General features: G+C 37.6%; 1 protein-coding gene across 3 annotated transcripts in view; it reads left to right on the top strand.

The window, feature by feature from the left end:
* Nucleotides 1–26,493, top strand: part of pcsk6 (proprotein convertase subtilisin/kexin type 6) — a 121,136-nt gene that overhangs the window by 36,345 nt on the left and 58,298 nt on the right. For all 3 annotated transcript variants that reach the window (XM_048183811.1, XM_048183810.1, XM_048183812.1), the window contains exons 7-11: nt 204–376; nt 2,701–2,913; nt 9,645–9,745; nt 11,019–11,122; nt 11,728–11,845. In XM_048183811.1, the coding sequence (XP_048039768.1) occupies nt 204–376; nt 2,701–2,913; nt 9,645–9,745; nt 11,019–11,122; nt 11,728–11,845 (709 nt within the window). The remainder of the gene's footprint in view (nt 1–203; nt 377–2,700; nt 2,914–9,644; nt 9,746–11,018; nt 11,123–11,727; nt 11,846–26,493) is intronic.

Genomic DNA, 26,493 nt, shown 5'->3' with positions numbered 1-26,493 from the left:
GGTTTATAGTGCACAAGTAAACTGGGCTACTTTCATAACGCTTTCATGATGCATTTTAGAGCATGGCAGGATAAATCAATATCCTTTTTTGTTGCATTTTGAGTTTCACAGAGAAAAGAAAATAATACAGATTTGGAACAACATCGGGGCAATTTATACAATGACTGAATTTGTTCGTTTTTGGATGGAACTTTTTCTCTAAGGTGTTCGAATGCTTGATGGAGACGTGACTGATGTGGTGGAGGCCAAGTCTCTGGGAATAAGGCCAGACTACATCGACATTTACAGTGCCAGCTGGGGCCCCGATGATGACGGGAAGACTGTAGATGGACCGGGGCCTCTGGCCAAACAAGCCTTTGAACTGGGAATTAAAAAGGTTGTTGTCTCAAACTCGCACACATAAACACGAGGGATTTCTCAGTGAGTAACTGTTGTTGTCGGGGTTGTTAAATTGTCTAAAGCTGGCCTGCTCTAGTGTGATGGTTATGATGGTTTTGACTAGGACTGGGCAATAAGACTTAATTTTGTATTTTGTATCAAATTAAATTGTTTTAAAATACCACCTATGTACTAATGTCTATTTTTCTAAAATCTTGTTGCTTAAATATTTAGTAAATGTGAATTTTGAAATTTATATTTATACATTTTATAGAAATAAATAGTAGTTTATCTTGTCAGTGTTGTTGTCAACTTGCCAGTGTTGTTTTTGTTAAATAAATAAATACAATTAACAAAAATGAAATAAATGAATAAAAAGTCAAATAAATAAAAAACAATTTTCAGTAACCGATCAAATAAAATTAAACTTAAACATAAAAATGTCGCCTTGGCAAATGAAATGTTAAAGTACTAAAACTACATAAAAAAAAATTAAAACTAAATAGAAATATTACAAAAATAATAAAAATGACAAAAGAAATATAGAATAAAAAATATATAAAAATACAGTGGGTAGGGAAAGTATTCAGACCCCCTTAAATTTTTCACTCTTTGTTATATTGCAGCCATTTGCTAAAATCATTTAAGTTCATTTTTTTTCCTCATTAATGTACACACAGCACCCCATATTGACAGAAAAACACAGAATTGTTCACATTTTTGCAGATTTATTAAAAAAGAAAAACTGAAATATCACATGGTCCTCAGTATTCAGACCCTTTGCTCAGTATTTAGTAGAAGCAGCCTTTTGATCTAATACAGCCATGAGTCTTTTTGGGAAAGATGCAACAAGTTTTTCACACCTGGATTTGGGGATCCTCTGCCATTCCTCCTTGCAGATCCTCTCCAGTTCTGTCAGGTTGGATGGTAAACGTTGGTGGACAGCCATTTTTAGGTCTCTCCAGAGATGCTCAATTGGGTTTAAGTCAGGGCTCTGGCTGGGCCATGCAAGAACAGTCACGGAGTTGTTGTGAAGCCACTCCTTCGTTATTTTAGCTGTGTGCTTAGGGTCATTGTCTTGTTGGAAGGTAAACCTTCGGCCCAGTCTGAGGTCCTGAGCACTCTGGGGAAGGTTTTCGTCCAGGATATCCCTGTACTTGGCCGCATTCATCTTTCCCTCGATTGCAACCAGTCGTCCTGTCCCTGCAGCTGAAAAACACCCCCACAGCATGATGCTGCCACCACCATGCTTCACTGGGACTGTATTGGACAGGTGATGAGCAGTGCCTGGTTTTCTCCACACATACCGCTTAGAATTGAGGCCAAAAAGTTCTATCTTGGTTTCATCAGACCAGAGAATCTTATTTCTCACCATCTTGGCAAACTCCATGCGGGCTTTCATGTGTCTTTCACTGAGGAGAGGCTTCCGTCGGGCCACTCTGCCATAAAGCCCCGACTGGTGGAGGGCTGCAGTGATGGTTGACTTTCTACAACTTTCTCCCATCTCCCGACTGCATCTCTGGAGCTCAGCCACAGTGATCTTTGGGTTCTTCTTTACCTCTCTCACCAAGGCTCTTCTCCCCGATAGCTCAGTTTGGCCAGACGGCCAGCTCTAGAAAGGGTTCTGGTCGTCCCAAACGTCTTCTATTTAAGGATTATGGAGGCCACTGTGCTCTTAGGAACCTTAAGTGCAGCAGAATTTTTTTTGTAACCTTGGCCAGATCTGTGCCTTGCCACAATTCTGTCTCTGAGCTCTTCAGGCAGTTCCTTTGACCTCATGATTCTCATTTGCTCTGACATGCACTGTGAGCTGTAAGGTCTTATATAGACAGGTGTGTGGCTTTCCTAATCAAGTCCAATCAGTATAATCAAACACAGCTGGACTCAAACGAAGGTGTAGAACCATCTCAAGGATGATCAGAAGAAATGGACAGCAGCTGAGTTAAATATATGAGTGTCACAGCAAAGGGTCTGAATACTTAGGACCATGTGATATTTCAGTTTTTCTTTTTTAATAAATCTGCAAAAATGCCAACAATTCTGTGTTTTTTCTCTCAATATGGGGTGCTGTGTGTACATTAATGGGGGAAAAAAATGCACTTAAATGATTTTAGCAAATGGCTGCAATATAACAAAGAGTGAACAATTTAAGGGGGTCTGAATACTTTCCGTACCCACTGTAAAAGCAAATTCAAAATATTAATAAATACTTTAATAATATATAAATAATACACCACCTATAGGATTGCATGTTTTCATATTTGTGTAACCTAAAATTTCATTCATGTATGTTCTTGTTCACATGTTTTCATGTCTCTGCAGGGCCGTAAGGGTCTCGGCTCCATCTTTGTTTGGGCGTCTGGTAACGGAGGCCGGCAAGGTGATCACTGCTCCTGCGACGGCTACACCAACAGCATCTACACCATCTCTGTCAGCAGCAGTACGGAAAACGGCAACAAGCCCTGGTATCTGGAGGTCTGCTCCTCCACCCTTGCCACCACATATAGCAGCGGAGAGTTCTACGACCGCAAAATTGTTAAGTAACACGTCCATGTTCCCACAAATGCAAGTGTTCAATAAGGCTGACCTTTCTCTGACACTTAGAATTAAGGGTTAGTTCACCCAAAAGTGAAAATTCTGTCATCATTTACACACCCTCATGACGTTCCAAACCTGTAAGATGTTTGTTCATCTTTGGAACACAAATGCAAATGAGAATGAACTTATTGGTTCTTGTGGAAGTTCAAACGCGGTGTGTAACACAAGAATGAACCTCATTCGAAAGCTCAAGCGTGTTTTTTGTAGGAAGCATGATACATTTTTTTCAGGATTCTTTGATGAATATAAAGTTCAAATGAACAGCACTTATTTGCAATAGATTTTTTTTTGCAACAATGTAAAACTCTTCACTGTCACTTTTGATCAATTTTTAATGCATCCTTGATTTTTTTGATTATCAAGAGCCTGAACCCATCAAATTTAAAGAGATGTATATAAATAAAAATGTTTACATTTATAAATATTTTGCATATTGGATGCATCTCTTGGTAATAAATGAAACATTGCTGCTCATTAATATTTAGGACATTTGTATAATAATCACTTTTGGTTCTCTGTTGTGATGCTTGTATTCTGAAGCAAAACCAGTTGCACTATAGAGTAGATTGAGTTGTGCTGATTTAAAAGAGCAAAAGAAATCTTGTGCTCCATTATATGACCCCTTTAAGCGTGTATCTTTGTGTACTCCATTTGTCTTCTCCATCTGTCATCTACTCAACCTTTTGTCCTCGTCTTACTTTCGGCCTTGTATGTATGTTGTTTTATTAGGTCATTTGCTCTCTTGATGCCACATATTGTGTCCTACAGTTCATCTCAATTATTTCTGTGACACATTCTCCTTTCATTCCTCCTCATCACTTTCTAACACCAAGCAGTAAATGTCTGACCGGTCCATTTGTGCAGTGGACATGAATAATATGGACGTGCTGTTCCCTTTCTAAGCAGTCAGGTGGTTTTTTTTGCCTTGTGGGTGATAAAATGGGTGTGAAATCCCAACATTGAAGGACAGATCACAATCAACTTTTGACTGGACCAGTATAGAAATACAGTTGTATATGGTGTTTAATGGTAAACTGCCAAAATTCAGATATCTTCTATAGATCATCTGTCCCAGATCCTGTTGCTTATCCTGCTAATACAGCTGAGCTCTTGTTGTTTGGCTGTTTCCACAAATATCTATTGATGAAATAAGATGCTTGGAAAAAAAAACTGGGGCTGAATGTTTGGTCTGGCTCCCATGCGCATGGAAAACCGCAGGGAGCTATCAAGAGGATGAAGAGAACTAGCGTTTTTTTTGTGTGTGTGTGTGTGTGTGTGTGTACATCTGCTTTCTCTTCCAGCAGTGCAGATTATGACATCATCCTTAAGAATGACTACTATGGGTTTTGCTTTTCTTCTGGTATTTGGTTAGTAGTTATGGGCTTAAGAGCTCATTTACAAATGCATGACTGGTTTCTTTATCTTTTCTCACACACTAATTTTGTTTACACCGTGTCTACACCAGATAATACTGTTGTTTTGTTAGTGGTGTTGATAAAGCAAGCATCACTATTATTATTACTCATACATAAAGTTTATTTAAGTACAGCTTCAGTGCGGAAGTCATCTCGCAACCACTTTGAATGGTATTTTAAAATGCCACTGGGACTAAAATGTCACATGACTATTTTAATGATGTCTTTTCTACCTTTCTGGGCCTTGAAAGGTGCAATGACATTGCTGCCAATGTGTGGTTCAGATACCACTCGGATTTCATCAAAATATCTTAATTTGTGTTCTCAAGATGAACGAAGGTCTTACAGGATTTACATGAGGATGAGTACTTAATGACAGAAAATTAATTTTTGGGTGAACAAAGCCTTTAACAGGTGGTTCTACACCGCACCAACAAATGCCGACACACTGCAACACTTCATCAGGTTTTGTCAGATCAGTGTGTTATCCCTGTCGCAGTCTGTTGGCATCTGTTGGAGCTTGTTTACACCGATTGAACATACTGAATCAGCAGAATGTCTGAAGTGATATGCTGTAATTAAGTGACTGTCTGCATCGGTCTGCGTCTGTCGGTGCAGTGTGAATTGTCCTTAAGGCTTGTCAATAAACAGCCACGGTTATGAATGCATGTCACAGAAAACAGAATCAATGCCTACGTGGAGTACGTCAGAAACTGAACGTGCTTCGGTATATTGTATCCAGTGTAGACAGTGATTAGAATGCTTTTGACGCGACGCTCACATCCAGTGTAGGCAAAAATCAGCCGTTAAGCAACTGAATGTCAGTAGGCGGGGCCTATGATGCGATGTTGTATAAATGTTCGTTGATGTCTTCATCTGGAGGCGGTCATATGCAAATATATTTGCCCATGTGACTTCACAGATCCCGTAATATATAAAACCGAGCCGTTTTTGGAGCTTGATTATAAATAATTTTTTTATAAGCTATAAAACTTGCAGAATGTTTTAATAGTACAAAGACTGCTTATATCAAAAGATCAAGGTAAATTTGGCTTCTCATGTTATGACCCCTTTAAATTTACTTTTCAAAATTTTAACCCTCTACCGCACGCATTATGATAAATCTATAAAAAAAAAATATTTGACTCTTTTTCTTTTCTTAGAATGGCTTAACTTAAAGTGCTGTAAAAGATTTTTTGGAAAAAAATATTATTTTAAGGTACTTTATGATATGTTGCCATATGGCAACAACGTACAATAGTGGAAATAACTTAGAATAAGTGTAAGTGTATATAGTTGATATTTTTTCTCAGAAATGTTGTTTGTATTGAATCAATTGGTGCTATTATAAGCTTTAGCAGTAATTATAAACAATACCTTATACTTATTTTCCAACATCTTGTGCTTTTCCATTCTCTTTTGCTGAATAATGCTTTATATTCTTTAAATTTCATTACATTTTTCATGAATATTATTTAAATTGCAAATGTAGACAATTAAAAACAAATCTATTACTGTTCATCATGTATCATAAAACATTGACATAAAACCAAAAACATTGCAGTTCATGAAAATTCAACATTATGCAATCTTATGAGAGGAAGGTTATGAACATGAACCCCCCATAATCCTTCAAACTTCACCTTTTTTCTGTATGAAACTTCAAAAAGCATTTTTTTTCAGAGGTGAGACACATGTACACATTACATTTGGTGCACTTCACCCTAACAATACACTTACATCCACTTGCACCTGCCTTTTTGAGACACAATGGTAGGCCAATGGTAGGTCTGGGCCAGTAGTACTGGCTGATGTTGATTTAATGGCAGTCCTTAACATACGACTAATCAACATTATATCACTAGCATTAATGTTTTTATTGTTACAGCTTAACAGACTGCAGCTGGCCTTTGCTAGCTACCTAACCTATTATAATAATGTCATTCCATTATTGCTCAGTGTTGCCATATGGCAACACAGACATTTTATCGATTTACCAAAAACGAATTTCATAAAAAAAAATTTGAGTGGTGAATATGTCATCATAACTTACCTGAGATGATATTAACAATATTTTTGTGAATGTGACATGGGCGGGTCCTTGTTTGTTACTGACGTTTTAATTTGCTTTCAGCAACTACATACAAGAGATGTCAGTCTGTCAGAATTGCGACACAGAAAAAAATTGCATGTCATGTGACTTAACCAAAGCACATCATTGGCTAAACTAAGGTCTTCTCTTACCAACAAAAAAACGAGAACGTTCTCTTAAAGAGACAGTGGCAAGGAAATGAACACAAAGAGTATGTTGCCAATGGCAACACTATGCGGTAGAGGGTTAAAGACACAGTCTTGCCTTGACTATTTATTTTGCAGCAAAAATCTTATTTATTTCTGTCATTTAAATGTTTTTAACCTACTATGCAACAATTGTTATATGGTCCAGATGATGGTTCCTCTGGGGGGAAAAAATCAATCATCTTTAAAGTTGGCATTAAAGATGCAATGTGTAAATTTTAGCGGCATCTAGCCATTGAGGTTGCGAACTGCAACTAACGGCATGCACCCCTCCCTCTCTTTTGGAGAAGCTACGCTGGCCATCTGGCTGACACAAGGCAAAGATGTTGTCGTCTGAGACAGGAGAGAGTGCAATGTGTGAGGTTTCTTTTTACTTCTAACAAAGAACGGTCTCTGCTTCTAAAGCCTGGAACACACCAAGCTGACGCCGACGAACTAGTGGCGACGAAAGCAGACTGCGGGGTTGGCTCACGTCGGCAACATCTGGGTCCAAAGTTGCCCTGACACACCAAACCGACGCTCGACAGCCGACGGCCAAGTAGCGCGTCCGTTCTGCGCCTGCGTAAGAAGAAATGCCTTTCCTTACCAGCAGGTGGCAGTATCTGAACAGCCAATCCGAATGATCAGATGGCCTGACTGACCAACGAGCTCTGATGCCGATTCAACATGTTGAATCGGCCGAAAAAAGCAGACAGGGACCAACTTCAGCTGACGGTGCGGAACACACTGAGAAAACTTAGTGGGCCGGTGAAACGAAAAACTGCCCAACAGCCGACTGTCGGCTTGGTGTGTTCCGGGATTAATAAACCAGACGACTACTACTACTACTAATTTGTGCATATTCAACGTAGTGATGATGCAAGCTGTCTTTAAAAACACGAATGATTTCGAAGAACAACAACATAGTGACTAAACGTGCTCTGTAGAGTGTTTGTCCGTTTAGGGCTGCTGTAGAAACATGCCGGCACATAATGGTGACTTGACATGGAGCGGGGACCCGCGGTGTATGTAGATAGAAATGACTCATAACGGTTCATTATGCAAGGTCTTTATACACCACTGAAAACATAGTTCTGTCATGACAACTCTCGGAGTGTTTGGCATGGCAATGGGTATGAAAATGTTGATATGTTTGGTCTTGGTGGAATAGATCTGCTACACTGCTGCTGTTGGTTATTGCTGCTGCAGAGCAAGTACGGGACTTGCTACTGCCAATACATACACAACACGCTGCTGTGAGCAAGTAAGACATGCTGCTGCTGCTGTACAATATAGCACACATGAATTACCCATAGCAGATATACAGGTGGAGCTGGGGAAGGTGGAGGGTTTCTGAAGTGTGCTGCACTGCTAAGGCAAATGCTACTCGTGTATTTGAAGATTGAGCATGCAAGTTCATTGGCTACTGATACAGCAGGAACCAATCATCTGTGTCCTATAGATAATGATGTGATTGAGTTAAAGGACCTATTAGCCTGCCCATAAGAGTTTCATGCCAAAACTTTGTATTTATGTATATTATATTGCATTTCTGTCAGTAGACCCTCCCAAATTTTACACATTGCACCTTTAAATCAAAATTGATCCTATTTATTTTCTTAAGGCACGTTACTGGTCTTATTCTTTCATCGTTAACTTTTTTCTTGTTTTATTTCACTCAAAAATGTCTAAATTTTTTTCCCCTTTATCATACAACCCTAATCACCTATAAAATTATTCAATCACAATGTAGTTTTCCCCTGTTAATAACTTTTAATGACTTTTTTTAATGATAATGAATAATTTAATGATTTTTAATCATCTTTAATTTGCAAAATTGCTCTTAAATTCTTAAACACATCTTAAATTTAATCCCCTTAATAAACATGCAGATGGTTGATGAGAAGTGTTAAAGCAGAGAATGTAAGTCTATTACTGTCATGTTTGTTTCCTGACTTCTGTTTTTCAACATGAACCCCCCCAACACACGCACACATATTGGACGACAGCATGTCTCTTATCTCAGCATCTTCCTCAGGACACTGTCAGTGGCACTGACCCCATTCATGTTTATTCTTTTGAGAAACGCCAGTGTAATCAAGCTCATGTTTGATTGAAGACGCATTGGAGCGCTCGCTCTCTCTGCCTGCGGGCTACCAGAGTAGCCCTGTGGGTGACCCGCTGTTTCCCAGAAAACCACAACAGCGGAAATTTTTACAGAGCACTTTGCAGAAAACCACTCATCCCATCACTGTCACGAAAGTGCATTCTTTCAGAGGATAGCTGAGTGTTTTTTAGACCTGACGCCTGCATCATTTCCCTCTAGTCAAGTCACCTTTATTTCTATAGTGCTTAATACATACAGATTGTTTCAAAGCAGCTTCACATTAATAAACAAGGAAACAACAGAATCAATGATGCAAACTTCACCAAATATGAGACAAATTCATATTCTGTTATAAAGCAGCTTGAAAAAGACATGTTGTCATGTTGATTCAGTTCAGTTCAATAACTGTAAAAGATAATCAATTATTAAATGAGTTCAATTCAACTGTAAAGCAGCTTTACAGAAGAAAATGGTGTCGATATTCAGCTCAAGTCAGTTCAATGTTAATTCAGTTCGGTTCAATAGGTGTCGATGTTGCAAAATTTGTCAATTATGAAACAAATTCAATTCAGCTGTAAAGCAGCTCTGCAGAAGACCACAGTGCCGTCATCCAGCTCAATTCAGTTCAAGTTTGTTCTCATCCGATAGTGTCAGTGCAGTCAAATCAATAATATTACTGAATATTAAGTGTCTTTTAACAAGAAGTGTCCGCACACAAATTTAGAAGATCTGCCATACCCGTTAATAAGATTTAAAGGACAAAATTTGCACATTTGCACAGTCCTCTGTTTCTGTTTTCATTTCAAACTCATGCATGTCCACAACATTGAAGTTGTTAACTCTCTGTATTCATGTGTTTCTGGTACCAGGTGACCACAGACCTGCGGCAGAGGTGTACCGATGGCCACACGGGCACCTCAGTATCTGCTCCGATGGTGGCGGGTGTCATTGCTCTCGCTCTGGAGGCAAAGTGAGGTTTCCATACAGCTGCAGAAAGCTGCACTGCTTCTTTATATTTCAATGTTTTTAACCTTTTTTATTTATTGGTATAAAGGGATGGTGGGGATGGTCGTCGCTTATTGCATTTTCACACCTGGCTCGTTTGGAGTTTCAGAACCTGGCACTTAGTTTGGGCATATATGAACATGGCAATTGCTCACGGATCTGCACCAAAACAATCGGTCTGATTAAAATAAGAACTTTGTAGCAGTTTGGTTGTGGCGCGAAAACAGTCTGAAACAAAGAACCAAGCAGTATCATAATTCATAATGGGAAATGCTTGGCATGAAGTTAGTAGTATTTGTTATCTCAGTTAAAAACCAAAGAGAGTCTCTTCATTATGAAAAATATAAATGTATTTATTATTTTTTTTTTTTTTGCATTTACCCAAAGTTTATTTCAATGTTGTAAATACATTTTGAAATATATTTTGACATTTCAATGAAAAATATTTTCAGTAGCTTGCATGCGTTCCGCTCTGTTTAGTTTATGCAGTTTGTCTACCTTGTGAATTGACGCCCCCAGGGCACGGTTGCCATCTTGTGGATAAACTAATTAAATTTGCAAGTGCGACCTACGTGTACAAGTATGCGCGGTTACAAAAATCCGGCGCTGCCCGTAAACTACACAGATACTCCGGCTCTAGGCACAGGCAGGGGTGGGCTGAGCAAAGATAGTGTTATTAGTCTGTTTTTTTTTTTTTTTTTTTATTTGTTTGTTGATAAAAAACTATCTTAGGGAGGCTGCATGTTGAGAAGTTTTATGAAGGGCTGAAGTCTGCCTCAGCCAATTAAAAAATAAAATAAAACAATAACACCAAAAAATTGCAGTATTTTTCTTTTATTAGCTGGATGTAACGGTGCGTTATACATTCACAAGGCGGATTCAGTCTGTTGCTGACAATTAAAGGGCCTGGATCTTGCCACCATATTTGTCTTGTAACAGAAGCAGAGACTCATGTACAGACAGCTGAAGTGGACTGAGGTGGCGTATAGCATCGAGAGCTGCTTGGAAAAAATTACCTGCTGGGATGCAATTGTTTCACTAAATTGAAAGAGTGCCTCAAAAGCCCCTACAAACTGAGCCTCTCAGATGGAAAGCAAAACAGTGGCCTCGATGAAAAAAAAAATTCTTTACTAAATTTGCAAATAAAATGAAATAGCTGTTGTTCTACAGAGGACATTTTCAAAAGAGCAATACAACTCAAAAGGCTTCTCTCTTTTCTCTAACAATTTATTTTTCAGTCCTCTGATCACCTGGAGAGATGTCCAGCATCTCCTTGTAAAGACATCGAGACAGGCTCACCTGAAAGCCACTGACTGGAAAACCAATGCAGCCGGACACAAAGGTAAAAGCCTCAGAATTTACTTTGCGGTTTGATGTTTTTAATTTTTTAAATGTAGATGTGTGGTGTGTAGTATAATTTATTTTATTTGCCACAACTGAGTAATAAAGTGGACTCATGATCCATTTAACTTTATGTATGACTCACGCACAATATGTCCAAACGCATAGTAATATCATCAAACTCTTTGTACTTTTTTTATTTTTAGTGGAATAGAACATCAAACCATGTGTTTGAATGCATGAGAGCAATTTGCAAATCTGCATCGCAAAAAATCTTTTGTTAAATTTAATTAAATCATGAAAATAAACTGTGCCAGTAGTATGAAAATTAAACTTAATTCAAGATATATTCCCTGAAAACAAGTCTTATATTTTCAGAAATGTGATTAAGAACAAATATTATGTAAAAATAGTGTATAATTTTGACACGTTTATGTCTCATTTGCTGTCATTAAAGTGAATTATTTTTATTATATCAGCAGTAAACAGTATCTGTCCTGCACTCTAAATTTTGACATTATCTAGATATGGCATTAAAACCAAATATTGGTGACATTATTTGCGTGTGTGTGTGTGTGTTGTTGTGTTTGTGTTTTTGGCTACTAGTTAGTCATCTGTATGGCTTTGGTTTGGTGGATGCTGAGGCCATGGTGGTGGAAGCCAAAAAGTGGAGAAATGTTCCTCCTCAGCACACCTGCACCAAGACCTCTGACCGCAGAACCCGGTGAGGACAGATTCACTTTTTCCTTCACACTGGCAAATATAACTTTCACTTCTGCACAATAATGTATCTCTGTAGGGGTGGGTGGCATTACTGGCATAACTAAAATCTTAAGTTATTGCAATATGAACAATTTTATGTCATGTTTCTGTTTTAAATAAATGCTGCTGTTTTGAACTTTCTATTTGTTAAAAATTACTGAAAAATGTTTCACAGTATCCAAAAAAATATTAAGCAACACAACTGTTTTCAACATTGATAACAATAAGATTTGTTGAGCAGCAAATCAGCATATTAGAATAAATACAGGATAAATTACATTTGAAAATGTATTAAAATAGAAAACAGTTCTTTTAATTTAGCAATGTTACTGTTTTACTGTATTTTTGATCAAATAAATACAGCCTTGGTGAGCATAAGAGACCTACTGACCCCAGACTGAATGCTCATTCTGGTAATGCCTAATTGTTGGTAATTCAATGTAATTAAATAAAAATGAAAGGTGCCTCATTTCATTTGATAGTTTTCTCGTTCAATTTACAATTTAATACACACAAACCCAACGACGATTATTCATAACAAATGAGTAAGTCTCACATTATTTAAAAAATAATCAACATTAGGAAACTGTATATACAGTACTATCATACCACCCATTCCAGCTACTGTCTCATCTCATTCATTGAACCAATCCCCCCCCCCAAAAAACAGTCTACTGATTCTTTTCCAGACACCACATCCTCAAAATTGACCCATATCTGCAACAAACCCTGCTTTTTCATTTGAAAGCGATATCTGATTCTAATGGGAATAATTAGAGGCATTTATTATGATCAGGAGGTCAGTGGTGGTAACTGGAGCATGTCTAAGTGTTATTAGCTCATAACATGAATCACTGCTCCGCTTCGGCCTCAGAGAGGAATGACGTGTCACGTTGGTTTTATGAGCGGTGTACAATCAGCAGACATGTTGAGATAGTCCACTTGAGTGCCATGAATCACTTACGCATTCAGTACAACACTTCAAATCTCAATTCAAATCCCTGCAATATAACCTGTAAGAGGTCTGAATTACTGAGATATTTTGGCAAGCCACTAGGCTTTATGTCAAAGTGACCGCATTTCCAGGAATATCTCAATTTTTCAGTGCCCCAGTGCTATTAGATATTGAGTAGATGCTTCCTGCATACGAAGGAAGTAGAAGTTTTTTGCAAAACTTGCTACCTTTTTGTTTGGTCAAACTTGAATTTGAGCCAATGCTATTTCTATGTAAGTGTAGGGGATAAAGTAGAGTACGAAGTACGAAGCCCCTAAAGGGACATGGTGATGGAAAAAAATATGAGCTGGGAGGAAAAATGATTTCAGTGCTTTTGAATTCACTTGCAAAAGTTTTGCGTTCCCCCAAGAAATTTTGCGCTCTCCAGTGCACACCTTCCAGTGAACGGTCCCAGAGAGGATTTCTCCGCGTAAACAACGGATCTGCGTTCACCATCTGCCCGTTGGAGGACATCACCAGCCCCACTCCAGACCCAGAGCCCAGCCACACTGCACGGAGCGAACACCAGAGCCCACCGTAGGAAGTGACCTCTGAGCCTGCCAGGATGCATAAGCCAGTAAAGAGGACTGAGCGTACCATCGTCCTGGAACCCGAGCTCCACCGAGAGACTGACCAGGTGCGTGAGCCGGCAACACGGTGCGTCACCGTGGGACTGCTTGTGAGTATGTGGGCATGAAGGAAAATCTCACCTGAGAGTGAACTGCAGCTGGCCTCTGCATTGTTTGAGGAAATGGAAGAGGATGTTTCCCTGGTTCTCCTGTCTCCACTGCTTCCGCCCAACTCAAAGTCTACTGTGTCTCCAGAGTTCCTACCCAGCCTCCCTCTCCAGTCTCCTCTTCCAAAGTCAGCCAGTCCATCGACACCTCCTCGCTGGTTCCCGTCAACTCCTCTGTGTCTCCATTGTTAAAGGATTAGTTCACTTCAGAATTGAAATTTTCTGATAATTTACTCACCCCATGTCATCCAAGATATTTGTCTTTTTTTTCTTCAATCGAAGAAATTAAGGTTTTTGAGGAAAACATTTCTGGGTTTTTCTCCATATAGTGGACTTCAACAGCTCATTTTCTCCTCCAACTTCAACTTTTGGCTTAGTCTTTGCACATTCGCTTTGTAAACACTTGCTCTGAACTTCCACCTATGTCACGCGTGACCTTTCCAACATGAGGATCGCGTTGCATAGCAGAGCTAGTGCAGAGCTAGTTTGTGGTTAAAAAGTACATAAAATTATTTTATTTTTTTAGAAAATGACGATCGTTTCACTAGATAAGACCCTTATTCCTCTGCTGGGATCGTGTATAGCCCTTTGAAGCTGCACTGAAACTGTAATTTTGACCTTCAACCCATTGGTAGCTGTTGAAGTCCACTATATGGAGAAAAATCCTGGAATGTTTTCCTCAAAAACCATTTCTTTTCGACTGAAGAAAGAAATACGTAAACATCTTAGATGACATGAGGGTGAGTAAATGATCATGAAAATTTAATTCTGAAGTCAACTAATCCTTTAACTCCAATATGCTGAGTGGATGCGCCTCGGATCTTCCAGTCACCAGCTCCGCCTTGGAAAGAGGATTCCCTATGTCCGCCTTTAGCCATTGAGTCCATCGCTACATCTTGGCTCGTTGACCTTTTTAGCTTTACCAGGCTCCCTTGTCCCTCCGGCTCCACCTTGGTCAGACATCGCTCTGCCTGCGCCACATACTCATGGCCCTTCAGTTGGGCTTTGTCCCTCCACTCCTCCAGCTCCTTCAGGCTCTGCCTTCACTCTGGCTCCACCTTGGTCCTCAGTCACACCGGCTCTGCCTCAGTCCCCTGGCACCCAGGCTCCACCTCAGACGCTCATTGCTGGGGCTCCACCTCAGTCTCCAGATGCATCAATGTTGCGTGGGTTCATTGGCTCTTCAGTTCCACCTTGGTTTCCACCTCCATTGGCTTCGGCTCCATGAGTTGTCATCCTGGCTGTCGTCCTGGCTGTCGTCTGAGTCCCCGCCTGGCTCCTTACCATCATCACTGCCTTGGTCTCTCCCACCATCCAGTGCCTCTCTGTTCTTGCTGTCAGCATCAGTGTTTAAGTGTAGTAGCTTTGTTTGTTTTTTTCTCCTGTATGTTCTTCCAAGTTATTAAAGGATTAGTTCACTTTCAAATTAAATTTTCCTGATAATTTACTCACCCCCATATCATCCAAGATGTCCATGTCTTTCTTTCTTCAGTCGAAAAGAAATTAAGGTTTTTGATGAAAACATTCCAGGATTATTCTCCTTATAGTGGACTCCAGACGGTTGAAGGTCAAAATTACAGTTTCAGTGCTGCTTCAAAGGGCTTTAAACAATACCAGAAGAGGAATAAGGATCTTATCTAGCGAAACGATCTGTCATTTAAAAAAAAAAAAAAAATGTATATGCTTTATATAAACAAATGATCGCCTTCCAAGTGGTTCCGCCAAAACCACACTTTCGTATTCTTCAAAAAGCGTACACTGTATGTCCTACGCCTTCCCTATTCTACTTACGGAAAAAATGGTACTGGCGCTGCATTAATTCCGTAAATAGAATAGGGAGACATGAACATCTCGGATGACATGGGGGTGAGTAAATTATCAGGAAAATTTTATTTGAAAGTGAACTAATCCTTTAAAGATTGTTCCCTCAAATCTCCTGTGTAGTGCGCGTTATAAAACCATGTCATAACGTGACAGTATTGTGGCAAACTACAGTTTTAAAGAAGCATCTACGTAGTGCACTTTGCACATTATTGAGCATAGTTTTCTTATTTGCATGAACCGTTTTCTGCTGTCTTGGATCATTGTATGCTTTCAAGCAAACACAACAGTGACCCAATGCTATTTTCGTATCAACACAGAAAAGGCTCACATCCCAGCCGAGCAGGAATGCGGAGCTTCAACAAGGGTCCTACAGCATTTGTTCTGAAACAGAGTTTGAATACTCGACTGTTCTGTGTGGCCTAATTTGAACTATGATATCTCGTGGGCACATCCAACTACTGATTTATATTGAAAGGGATTTTCTATCCTTTCATATCTGGCCTCAGAGGATGTGCTGTCACTGCATTGAAAGGCAGATTATCATGGTGATATGTTGAAGGGCATGATGAAACATTGTGACCTTAAAGCTTTATACTGTTTTGTTTTAGTACATTTTAGTGATAATATAAGACCTGCATTTTCTTCTGGCTTACTGCATTGCGTATTCCCTTTAATAACAGATAATAACAGGAGAAGGCCATCTTTATCACCAACTAGTACAAATTTAATTATTCGTGAAATCCAATTTGAATAAGATGGGGGTGGATCACATTTATGTCCGAATGGTAATTAATTTGCACGCAGTTTGACCCAAAAGTACCACTACAAACTGCTTAATCAGCTGATTAAGTGTTGGTGAAAGTGTTCAAAGAGAGTCTGTCTGTCAGTGTGTGTGGCTGGTAAGATGTTTTTGAAAATGTTCTGCTTTTTTTAAAGAATGCTCACCAAGGCTGCATTTATATGATCATAAATATTGTAAAAACAGTAATATTGTCAAATTATTACAACTGAAATTAATAGTTTTCTATTTTAATGTTTTTTAATGTGATTTAGTATTACTTATCATTATTATTTATAATGCAAAGCTGAATTTTTTGATGAATAGAAATAAAAAAAAAAACAGCATTTCTTTGAAAATGTGCAAAAGCTGCATAAATGTACTTGTACAGGAATTACAGGAAACAACGAAACACTTAAAAGTTGTTGAATTTCTTGCACATCTGATAGAAAACGAGATGCAATGCAAAGTTTAAGATGCCTCTGGTTTGTAAAGATGAAAAGCGAGACGAGTAGACTGCTGTAATGTAATCATCTAGTCTTTTAAGATTTAAGTAATCTGATATTAGTTTTGTCATAACCGCTCCTTTCTAAACAGATGCATAATAAAAAATCATTGCAGTTTATTTGTGTTAGACTCAAATTGTAATATAACATCTCGTCTATCTACACTGAAAATGAAAATAAATTAATAGCACTGCTATTAATAAACAGAACACACTGCTGAGTAGATCTGAATTTCACTAAACTTTTGCAGTGGTTAATCAGTGCGTTAATGTTGTCTTCTGTTAGCTGTGTACTAGAATCAGCACATTTAAACTAGGAATGTCACTAATGCATATATGCTCATTCTGATGCATGTCTTTAATGCATTGTGTCAATTACATCATCTGTCCTCAGTCAAGGACATCACATGGCTTGATTTCTCTTCCTCTGTGTCTGGGTCCACATGGGTGTTTGAAAGAAATCGATTGTCAAAATGAAGCAGCAGCTATTGATTGTCTCTTGACCTCATGTCTGAGCCAGCTTATTGAATTAATGAACTGTCAGCACATCTCTCAATAAACTTTTTAGACATATGTCAAGAATGAAGACATTTGTCAAGAATCACCCCGGGTTGGACAGGTAGCTGTTTTTATCTGCAGGTTTGGCTGATAGCAGAAAGGTTTGGATTGAATCTTGAGTTGACGATCCCCAACCTCAGATTGATGTGTTACTGTTACTTACTCATCATAATGCTTGAAGAAGTTATGAACAGCATTGAATTTTGATCTAAATTGCACAGAACTGAACATTATTTAGGGTTAAACATGAGTGCTTTGACATCATACTGCTTTGAAATGACATGAGGGTGAGTAAATATTGATAATTTTGACTTAAGAGCTAACTGTTACTGTTATATTATAAATAAATGACTCATTTAAAGTCGACATGAAACAAGTTGTGACGTTCTTTTCGTCCCTATTGTGACGTATATCGGAGAACAAGAACAGATGTAGGGCATGGCTTGATTTTATCTCTGGGGAATTGATTGGATAGTTGGATGGTTGTAAAAAAAATAGCTGACAAAATGAACAGTAGTGACAGGTTGTCCCGCCCTTGCACGAGTAAACCCAAGAGAGAAGAGATGTCGCTGGAAGAGGGAGGGAAAGTTATTTTGATTAAAGATAATGAGTAACATCAATTTAAAAAGATACATCGTTTGTAATAAGTACTGCAATATTGTTGAAAAAAAACTGTCAATTTTGATTTCATTCACCTCGTCACACATCTGTCTTTCTCTATTTGCCAGAATGCATTTGTGATGGATACAGTTGAACGAAGTAGACCTGTAAAAGCAGACTGGATGACTTTTTAACTGTAAATAGTCTCTGTTTGAATGGTAGGAAGAAGTTTGGTAGGTTCAAATATTTGGGTTAGACTAGGAATGTCCAGATGACCACGATAAAAATCCAGGACAGGTCAGAGATGTCCTGTTGAGAAGTGCACATTCAAATCAGGCCTGGTGTGATTTACACTAGTCTTTTTTTAATGCACAACAATTTGACAATTGAAATCCAACACAAATTTTTAAAAGTTAATGTGCCGTTAAAACGTTTAGTTGAAGTTCCAGTTGTTCAAAAGTAATCTAATCGGATGTCGGCTATCGGATTGGATCAAATCTTGAAAATGGGTTGTTCATTCTCAAATCAGATTAGATTACAAATTCCAATCTTGGTTTTGATCTGGATAAAATCATCAGTTTGTGGTGTTCACTTTTTAGCAAGATTGGGATATCTTTGATCCAAAAAATCTAGATTATACTGATTCCACCAGAAGGGTGGATTTCAGTAACAAAAATGTAACTTTAAAACTGGTAAAAAAAAATACAATATTTTTATCATGTAATATATACACACTTTTTTTTTTATTATTTTGCCTACTGTAAAGTAAAGAGATTTTGGTGCCCTAAAATAACCCCCAATCATATGGGGCCAGTTGTTCAAAAGTAATCTGATCGGATTTCGGCCATTGGATTGGATCAAATCTTGAAAATGGGTTGTTCAAAAGGAAAAAGGGATTCTGAAATCAGATTAGATCACAGAATCCAATCCTAGTTTTAATCTGGATCAAACCTTCAGTTTGTGTTCAAAACTTGTCAGTAGGATTTGGATAACTTTGATCCAAAAAAACAGGATTATCCTGATCCCAACAGGGGGTAGGATTTCAAGGTGGATTCCAGGAGGAAAATGTAGTAAAACTTTAAAACTGGTAAAAAAAAATACAACATTTATATCATGTAATATACATACACATTTTTTTTTATTTTGCTCTTGATTAGTTTAACTGTTAAATAAATTAGAAGTAGACATTATCCTACATATTTAGCCTTTTGGTAACCTACTGTAAAGTAAAAAAGATTTTGGCCCCAAACAGCTGTAAATATCCAACAAAAATATTATATTTAATTCAAAACCCATATTCTCTCTATCATCATGTCCCTTTAGGGGCTCCGTAGAGCACTGGTAATCCAGATTTGGTAATCTGGAAAAGTGTGTATCTGGATCATGGTGATCCAATCCACTTTTTCTTTGAAAAACCAGCACAAAAGTAAGATGGATTACCTGATCCTGGACAGCAAAACATGGGATTTCCAAATCCAGATCATTCTGATCCGGATTAAACTTTTTGAACAACTGGCCCCTGTAAATACCAAACAAAAATATAGTTTAATTCAAAGTGTTTTTATCACTGTTTGTAAAATACATGAGTACAATCATAAGAGAGGAACCAGTCAAAAGTTTAAATGCAAAGTTTCTCGGTTGAACGCTATACAGAACTTTTCTGAGATAATTTTTTCCCCTCATCTCATATTCTTTTTATCACTATGTCTCTTTAGGCGCTCCGTAGAGCACTAGTAATCCAGATTTGGTAATCTGAAAAAAGTGTGTATCTGGATCAAGGTGATCTAATCCAGTTTTGCTTTGAAAAAACCGGCACAAACGTAAAATGGATTACCTGATCCTGGATAGCAAAACATGGGATTTCCAGATCATTCTGATCCAGATTAAACTTTTTGAACAACTATTCCTAAAATATAAAATATAAATGTGTTATACTGTATCAGGAAAATAAGACGATGTTGCTTTGTGTTTTAAATGCACAAAAGCAACATAAAATGTGGAAATGCAACAATCTAGTGTTTCAGGATATATTTCCATTTTAGACTGATTAATAATAATAAAAATCATGCATTTTATTTGTTTTAGATTAAAACTGTGATTCTGAAGGGCCATTTACACAACACCGTTTTCAACTACAAATGGAAAACTTTTATGCGTTTTGGCCGTTCATTTACACAACAACAGCGTTTTCAGGGAGCATGAAAACACTAACTTTTAAAAACAGGTTTCAGAGTCTCCGTGTAAAAGTGTGATTTTGTGAAAACGGTGACGGTGTATTACATGTTCAGTCTATAGGTGTGTAGTGTTTCTTTACAAAGTGACATTGCCAACTACTGGCCTGGCATGAATAATACAGCGTTTTTAGTCATTTTCGTGGATCCATGTGAACGGGGACTGTTTTGACAATGTTGTTGACTGTATGTGAAAAATGCAAAGGAAAAACCTTTCCCTTTTTAGTACATCGTTGTTGTGTAAACACCCTGAAAAAAAGTTTACAATGAAAGTGAAAATGCAAAGCAACACAATAAGAAAACACCGCTAACATGCTGAGTGCTGAATGATCAGCATTTCTCTACACTTTGCAGTGGTTAACCAGTGTCTTTATCATGTCCTCTGTTTAGACAGATGTTTAGACAGATTTCTAAAAGTGAGCGTGCATTTAGAAAGTTTAAGATAGTTGAAATTAATCTGTCAGATGCCAGACAATAAAATACAAGCATATATTTGTTGAAACTAAAACTGTCAACTGTATAATTATTCACATGCATGGCAGATGTTTTCTTACCACTCCATATTTAGAGGAAGCAGCAGATGTAGTACATACTGTTCTGTTGACGGGTCACAGAACTACAGTGCACCCTCTCTTGATAACTTTAAAAGAATAGTTCACCCTAAAATTGAAACTGTAATCATTTACTCTCTTTAATGTCTTTCCAAACCTGAATGGCTTATTTTTTTCTTTGGAACACCAGAGATGTTTAGCATTAAATCTCCACTACACTTAAATCTGCACTACATTCTGAGCCTTAATTCATGCACTGATGCTGTTGTATGAGAACTGAACTGAGCTGAACAAAGACATTTTTTATGTTTTGCAGAACTGCTTTATAGATGAAATTAACTAATTTAATAATTGATGATCTTTACATCGGAACTGAATCAACACTGATCTGACTTCAGCTGAACAACAGCCGAAATGTATTATTTTTCATGTTATCACTGTAAATCTACTTTAAAACAATCTTGTATTAATATTGTATAAAGCGCTATATAAATCAAGAGTTCTTGACTTTGTGTGAGGAATAGATTCTTTGTGTTAAAGAGCAGATTTAAAGGGTTAGTTCACCCAAAAATGAAAGTTATGTCATTAATTACTCACCCTCATGTCGTTCCACACCCGCAAGACCTTCGTTCATCTTCAGAACACAAATTAAGATATTTTTGATAAAATCCGATGGCTCAGTGAGGCCTTCATTGCCAGCAAGATAATTAACACTTTCAATGCCCAGAAAGCTACTAAAGACATATTTAAAAAAACAGTTCATGTGACTACGGTGCTTCAACCTTAATGTTATGAAGTGACGAGAATACTTTTTGTGCGCCAAAAAAACAAAATAATGACTTTATTCAAAAATATCTAGTGATGGACGATTTCAAAACACTGCTTCATGAAGCTTCGAAGATTTACAAATCTTTGGTTTCGAATCAGTGGTTCAGAGCGCGTATCAAACTGCCAGATTCACAAGCTTCATGAAGCAGTGTTTTGAAATCACCCATCACTAAATATTGTTGAATAAAGTCTTTTTTTTTTTTGCTATTTTTTTATCAAAAATATCTTAATTTGTGTTCCGAAGATGAACGAAGGTCTTACGGGTGTGGAACGGCATGAGGGTGAGTAATTAATGACAGAATTTTCATTTTTGAGTGAACTAACCCTTTAATTTGTATTTATTTCGGGTCCTAATTAGGATATGACGAGCACATGTGCCATGCTGCTTATATTTATGAAGCAATAAAAATGCCCATTCCTGTGCCTAAAACATCTGTGGATGAGAGTCTGAAACAAGTACTGGTGGGATGTTGTCCTGCTCCGCTTCACAAACGAGGAGTGGAAGGAGAATTTTAGATTGACACGACAGTCATTAATACAGCTCGTTCCACGTGTCATGCGTCATTACACCATAATGCGCATACGCAGTACTTTCCAGTTTCGGGTTTCAATCTGATCAAGTGTTTACATGTCCTCTCGATCGGATTAGAAAAGGTTTAAACCACCCCTTACAATCTGAATGAAATTTGAATCGTATTTGGCCAATTTTTGACATGGTTACATGTGACTTTTTTATTCTGACTGTGCTAGTAGATGATTATAAAAATGCAGCTGTTGTACTGAGAAGAGCAGCTTGAACATTGTTATGAATTACTCTTTTTATTTTCCACAGAAATAAGTAAGCCAGGTTTGCAGTGACATGAGTGTGGGTAAATGAATCTCTTTAAGGCTTCACATCAAACTGCAGCTGGTGTTTTAGGATAGAAACAGGACAAATCACAGCAATGTCATTTTAAAATATTTGTTAATAGCAGTCAAACTAAAACTAAGACTAATTATGACTGTATGTAACTTCATCAGGATGAGATGTGGCTTGTAAATAGGACAGGACATCTGGTCACTATAGTGTAAACGCAATAGAAGAATATGATGTTATAGCCTGTACATTTCTCACTGTCGGCTAAACGGGCTTCACAAAAATAGCTGTTTTTGCTGTTCACTCTTTGTTTTGGGGCTTGATCAATGGGCTTGATAAAGCAATGAAGAATAAATGGTACGTCCACACTGTTTAAATTGTGCTTGTGTTGTAAAGTGTTGTGTTGTTTTTGTTTGCAGCTGTTCCTCAGAGAGCTTCGCCACTACTGCAGCAGTTGTGACGTAAAAGGCCATTTCATTTTGGGTGTAAAAGTAAAATATAATATAAGATTTACTCGCCCTCAAGCCATTCTAGGTGTATATGACTTTCTTCTTTCTGATGAACACAATCTGAGATATATTAATAAATATTCTGACGGATCCGAGCTTTATAATGGCAGTGAACAGGGGTCACGAGTGTGAGCTGAAGAAAGTGTCTCCATCCACATCCGTCCATCATAAACATACTCCACACGGCTCCGAGGGGTTAATAAAGGCCTTCTGAAGTGAAGTGATGCGTTTTTGTAAAATAAATACCCATATTTAACAAGTTATGAAGTAAAATATCTAGCTTCTGCCAGACCGCCTTCAGATTGAAAGAAGAAAGTCATATACACCTAGGATGGCTTGAGGGTGAGTAAATCATGGGCTAATTTTCATTTGAAAGTGAACTAATCCTTTAAAATGTGACTTGCTTCGAGAAAAAAAAAAAAAAAAAAGAGAAAATCTTTATGTACTTTTGTCATTTTTTCTTTCTATTTAGCATTCATTCATATTTTTTACAGTTTTAGTAATTTTAATACTTAAATTTATTTTATTTTTTGTTCCCATGGCAACATTTCTCCATTTTGTTTTAAGTTTACATTTTTCATCTAATATTTATATTTCATTTTATTCCAGCTTTTTCAATTATATTTTTAATAGTTTTAGGTTTAGTTAACAGTTACAACACTGTACAGTGTGACTTCATGAAATATATTTTTATAATTGAAAATATAATTCATTTAAACGTTCAAAATATATTATAAAATGCATATTTCCAATATTAAAATAAACTTTGGGTAAAGGCAAAAATATAATAAATAATTTTATATTTTATATTTTTCATTATCTTAGATTATGTAATCAGCTGACACATATCTATCCCCTAAAATATGGTTATTAATCAAATGCACAATATCTGTTGTTTTATTGTGGGTAGTGCTCTGAAAATGTGAATCAGTTTCCTTGTGCTGCTCTTTGCCATTTTTTGATTTTGTGCCTGATAGCATTGAATAAGCAAATTTCATCAAAGGGAATCATGAGATTGATTTTTGAATTTAAATTGATTTGCTGATAGAGGGTGCAGAGTGAAAATCCAGGAGCACAATGTCCACCCCAGTCCCTTGTTGACCCGTCTCTCTTTTAAACCATCAAATCTTTCATTCGTTTACCGCTTCAAAACACAGAGAGTCTGTGTATAGTGTTGGCTGTGTGCATGACTGCCGCGGCCTTTGATATTGATCATAGATTGGGTTTTATTTATAGCATCTCACGCTCACATGGCTATTGAGAGGGAATTAGCTGGTGCTTTGGCCACGTTTCGACTGGAACTCTCATTCCTTTGGCTCTATGAAGTGAAAAATGTAATGGCTATGCCATAAAACAATGATGCTGTGCTTGATGATTAGATAGTTTGCTTACATATGTTTAGCCATTTATTTGTTTACATTGAAATACATTTAATATATTTAAACATTTATGCCTGGTCTCCATATGGATGCTGTTTCCCCTCAGGTTTCATCTCAGGGGGAAGTTTGAGGTTCCCCTCAAATTTCAGCACAAGCTGTCATGTTACAGTAAATTGAAGGGACACAACCGTCCATTTTAAGCACATTTTCCTTTGAATGTCAGTCACGAGGCTATAGCGCTCTCCACCTAGAGTATTTCTGGGTAATACTGCTTCTGAACATGTGCTAAATAATGGCTCAGACCTCAAGTGACTAATTTTGTTGCCATCTGTGCGTTGTTGTTTATCAGCAGAACCATAAAACGGCACAGTCGCTATTATAAAACCATTGAAACGGTGTTGCTCCCAAAGAAAAAAGTCTTTCATAAACAAAACGAGCTTCCCGGACTGCCCAGATAGATGATCCTGCAGCTTAACGAGCCACGATACGGCATTGTATTGTGAATATGACAATGAATGTGCTTGTTTTTTCACACTATTAAGGGGAAGGTTATATGTAATGCAGACGCTCCGATGCTTACTATGTGATTTAAATTATTTAGGTTGAAATAAAATGAACAGGTCAGGCAATTTGATATTTCTGTATTGCCTTTTTATCTTAACGAACCACATAAGGTGTGTGATTATCTAGCTGCACAAAGGATTATGGGAAATGTAGTTTAGTCATGCAAACCTGTCACTTCATAAACCAGTAGTCTCGTTTCTCTAGTTTTCATGAATAGTACACAAAATGCACAAATACTAAATTAGTACACTACATTCACAAGCACCACAACTCATCAATTGACATCTCCAATTTGCAAAGTTGGTCTATAATAATTAAAATTGATAATTATGATATTGTGGTAGCGTTTATGACTGCTCATATCGAAAATATTATCATTCTGTGTCTGACATGATTTCATTCATCATATTCAAGAGTGTAAATTCTACAGCAAGAGATGTAAATAAAGTCATGTGGTTTTTGACAGTGACTCAAAGGAGGCAGGACTTTCCCAGAAGACCACTTGTCCTCAGAACACACTGCTCCATCTTAAGTTCAGCCATTTATCGTGTTAAGAGGCAGTTTGTCTCTGTCGTTGCATAATGTCTCTTTACTCCAGGAATAATTGAGGACAGTCGGGAAAACTGGGAGTTTTTCCTTTTAGGCAAGTGATTACACAAAGCAGCCGTCATTTACATCAAACAAGAAATACACTAGTGATGGAGAGAATGCATTTTCTACATTGAAAGTAATAGTTCACTTACTCTTATCATTTACTCTCCCTCATGTCATTCAGATTATATTGTTTCTTCTGTGAAACAAAATGTTACTCTGATCAAATGTAATTTCATACATTGAAAGTGGATGTAGATTTTCATTGCCAAACTGTATAAAAGAACAAAAATGTACCATAAAAGTATCAAGTTGCTACAGTGGAGCTCATATGGTGCAAAAGTTGTAAGGACTACACCGCGTTCCAAATTATTATGGTATTATAACTGGTATGAATCTCAGACAAAATAATTTGCCAGGTCTATGGAAACCCTACTTAGAGGTTGTTCCACATTATTAAGCAAGTCACAGTTCTCATGCAATATGGGGAGGAAGAAAGATCTTTCTGAAGATGAAAAGCATGAAATGGTCCAATGTTGTGCAAAAGGCATGAAAACAACTCATATTTTATGAAACTGAATGGAGATTATCGAATTATCATAAGATTTCTGAGTGATTTAGAGCACAGCAGAACTCGGTCAGATAAAGGCTTATTAATGAAAGTTCCTGTCAATTGTATTAAAAGGGCAGCTATAAAAAAGCCAGTGTTGAGCAGCAAACAGGTATTTGAAGCTCCTGGTGTCTCTGGAGTCTCAAGAAGCTCTCCATGCAGGCTGGCAGTTGTGCGTAAAGATGCATTTTAGGCATCACTAACCAAACCTCACAAAGAGAAACGTTTACAGTGGGTGTAGAAATACATTTTCAAACAGTTTTATTGCTGTGGTGTTTTTTTGCAGCATGGGATAGTGCATAGTGCATTGTATTTCAGAAGGCACTATCCTCCTTTTTATATCATAGCTGAAAATGGCCAGTTATGAACATATCTTGCAAATGTCATTTTAATACCCTCAGAGACCCTAAAGGGACCTTCCATCTCACTTCCCAATATTCCAGCCCAAATCATCACCCACCAGCTCCTTGCTGACATCGCAGTCTTGTTGGAACGT

This window comes from Megalobrama amblycephala, linkage group LG3, assembly GCF_018812025.1.
Source record: "Megalobrama amblycephala isolate DHTTF-2021 linkage group LG3, ASM1881202v1, whole genome shotgun sequence".
In the NCBI taxonomy this organism is placed as follows: Eukaryota; Metazoa; Chordata; class Actinopteri; order Cypriniformes; family Xenocyprididae; genus Megalobrama; species Megalobrama amblycephala.
This window is presented reverse-complemented; position numbering and strand designations above follow the sequence as displayed.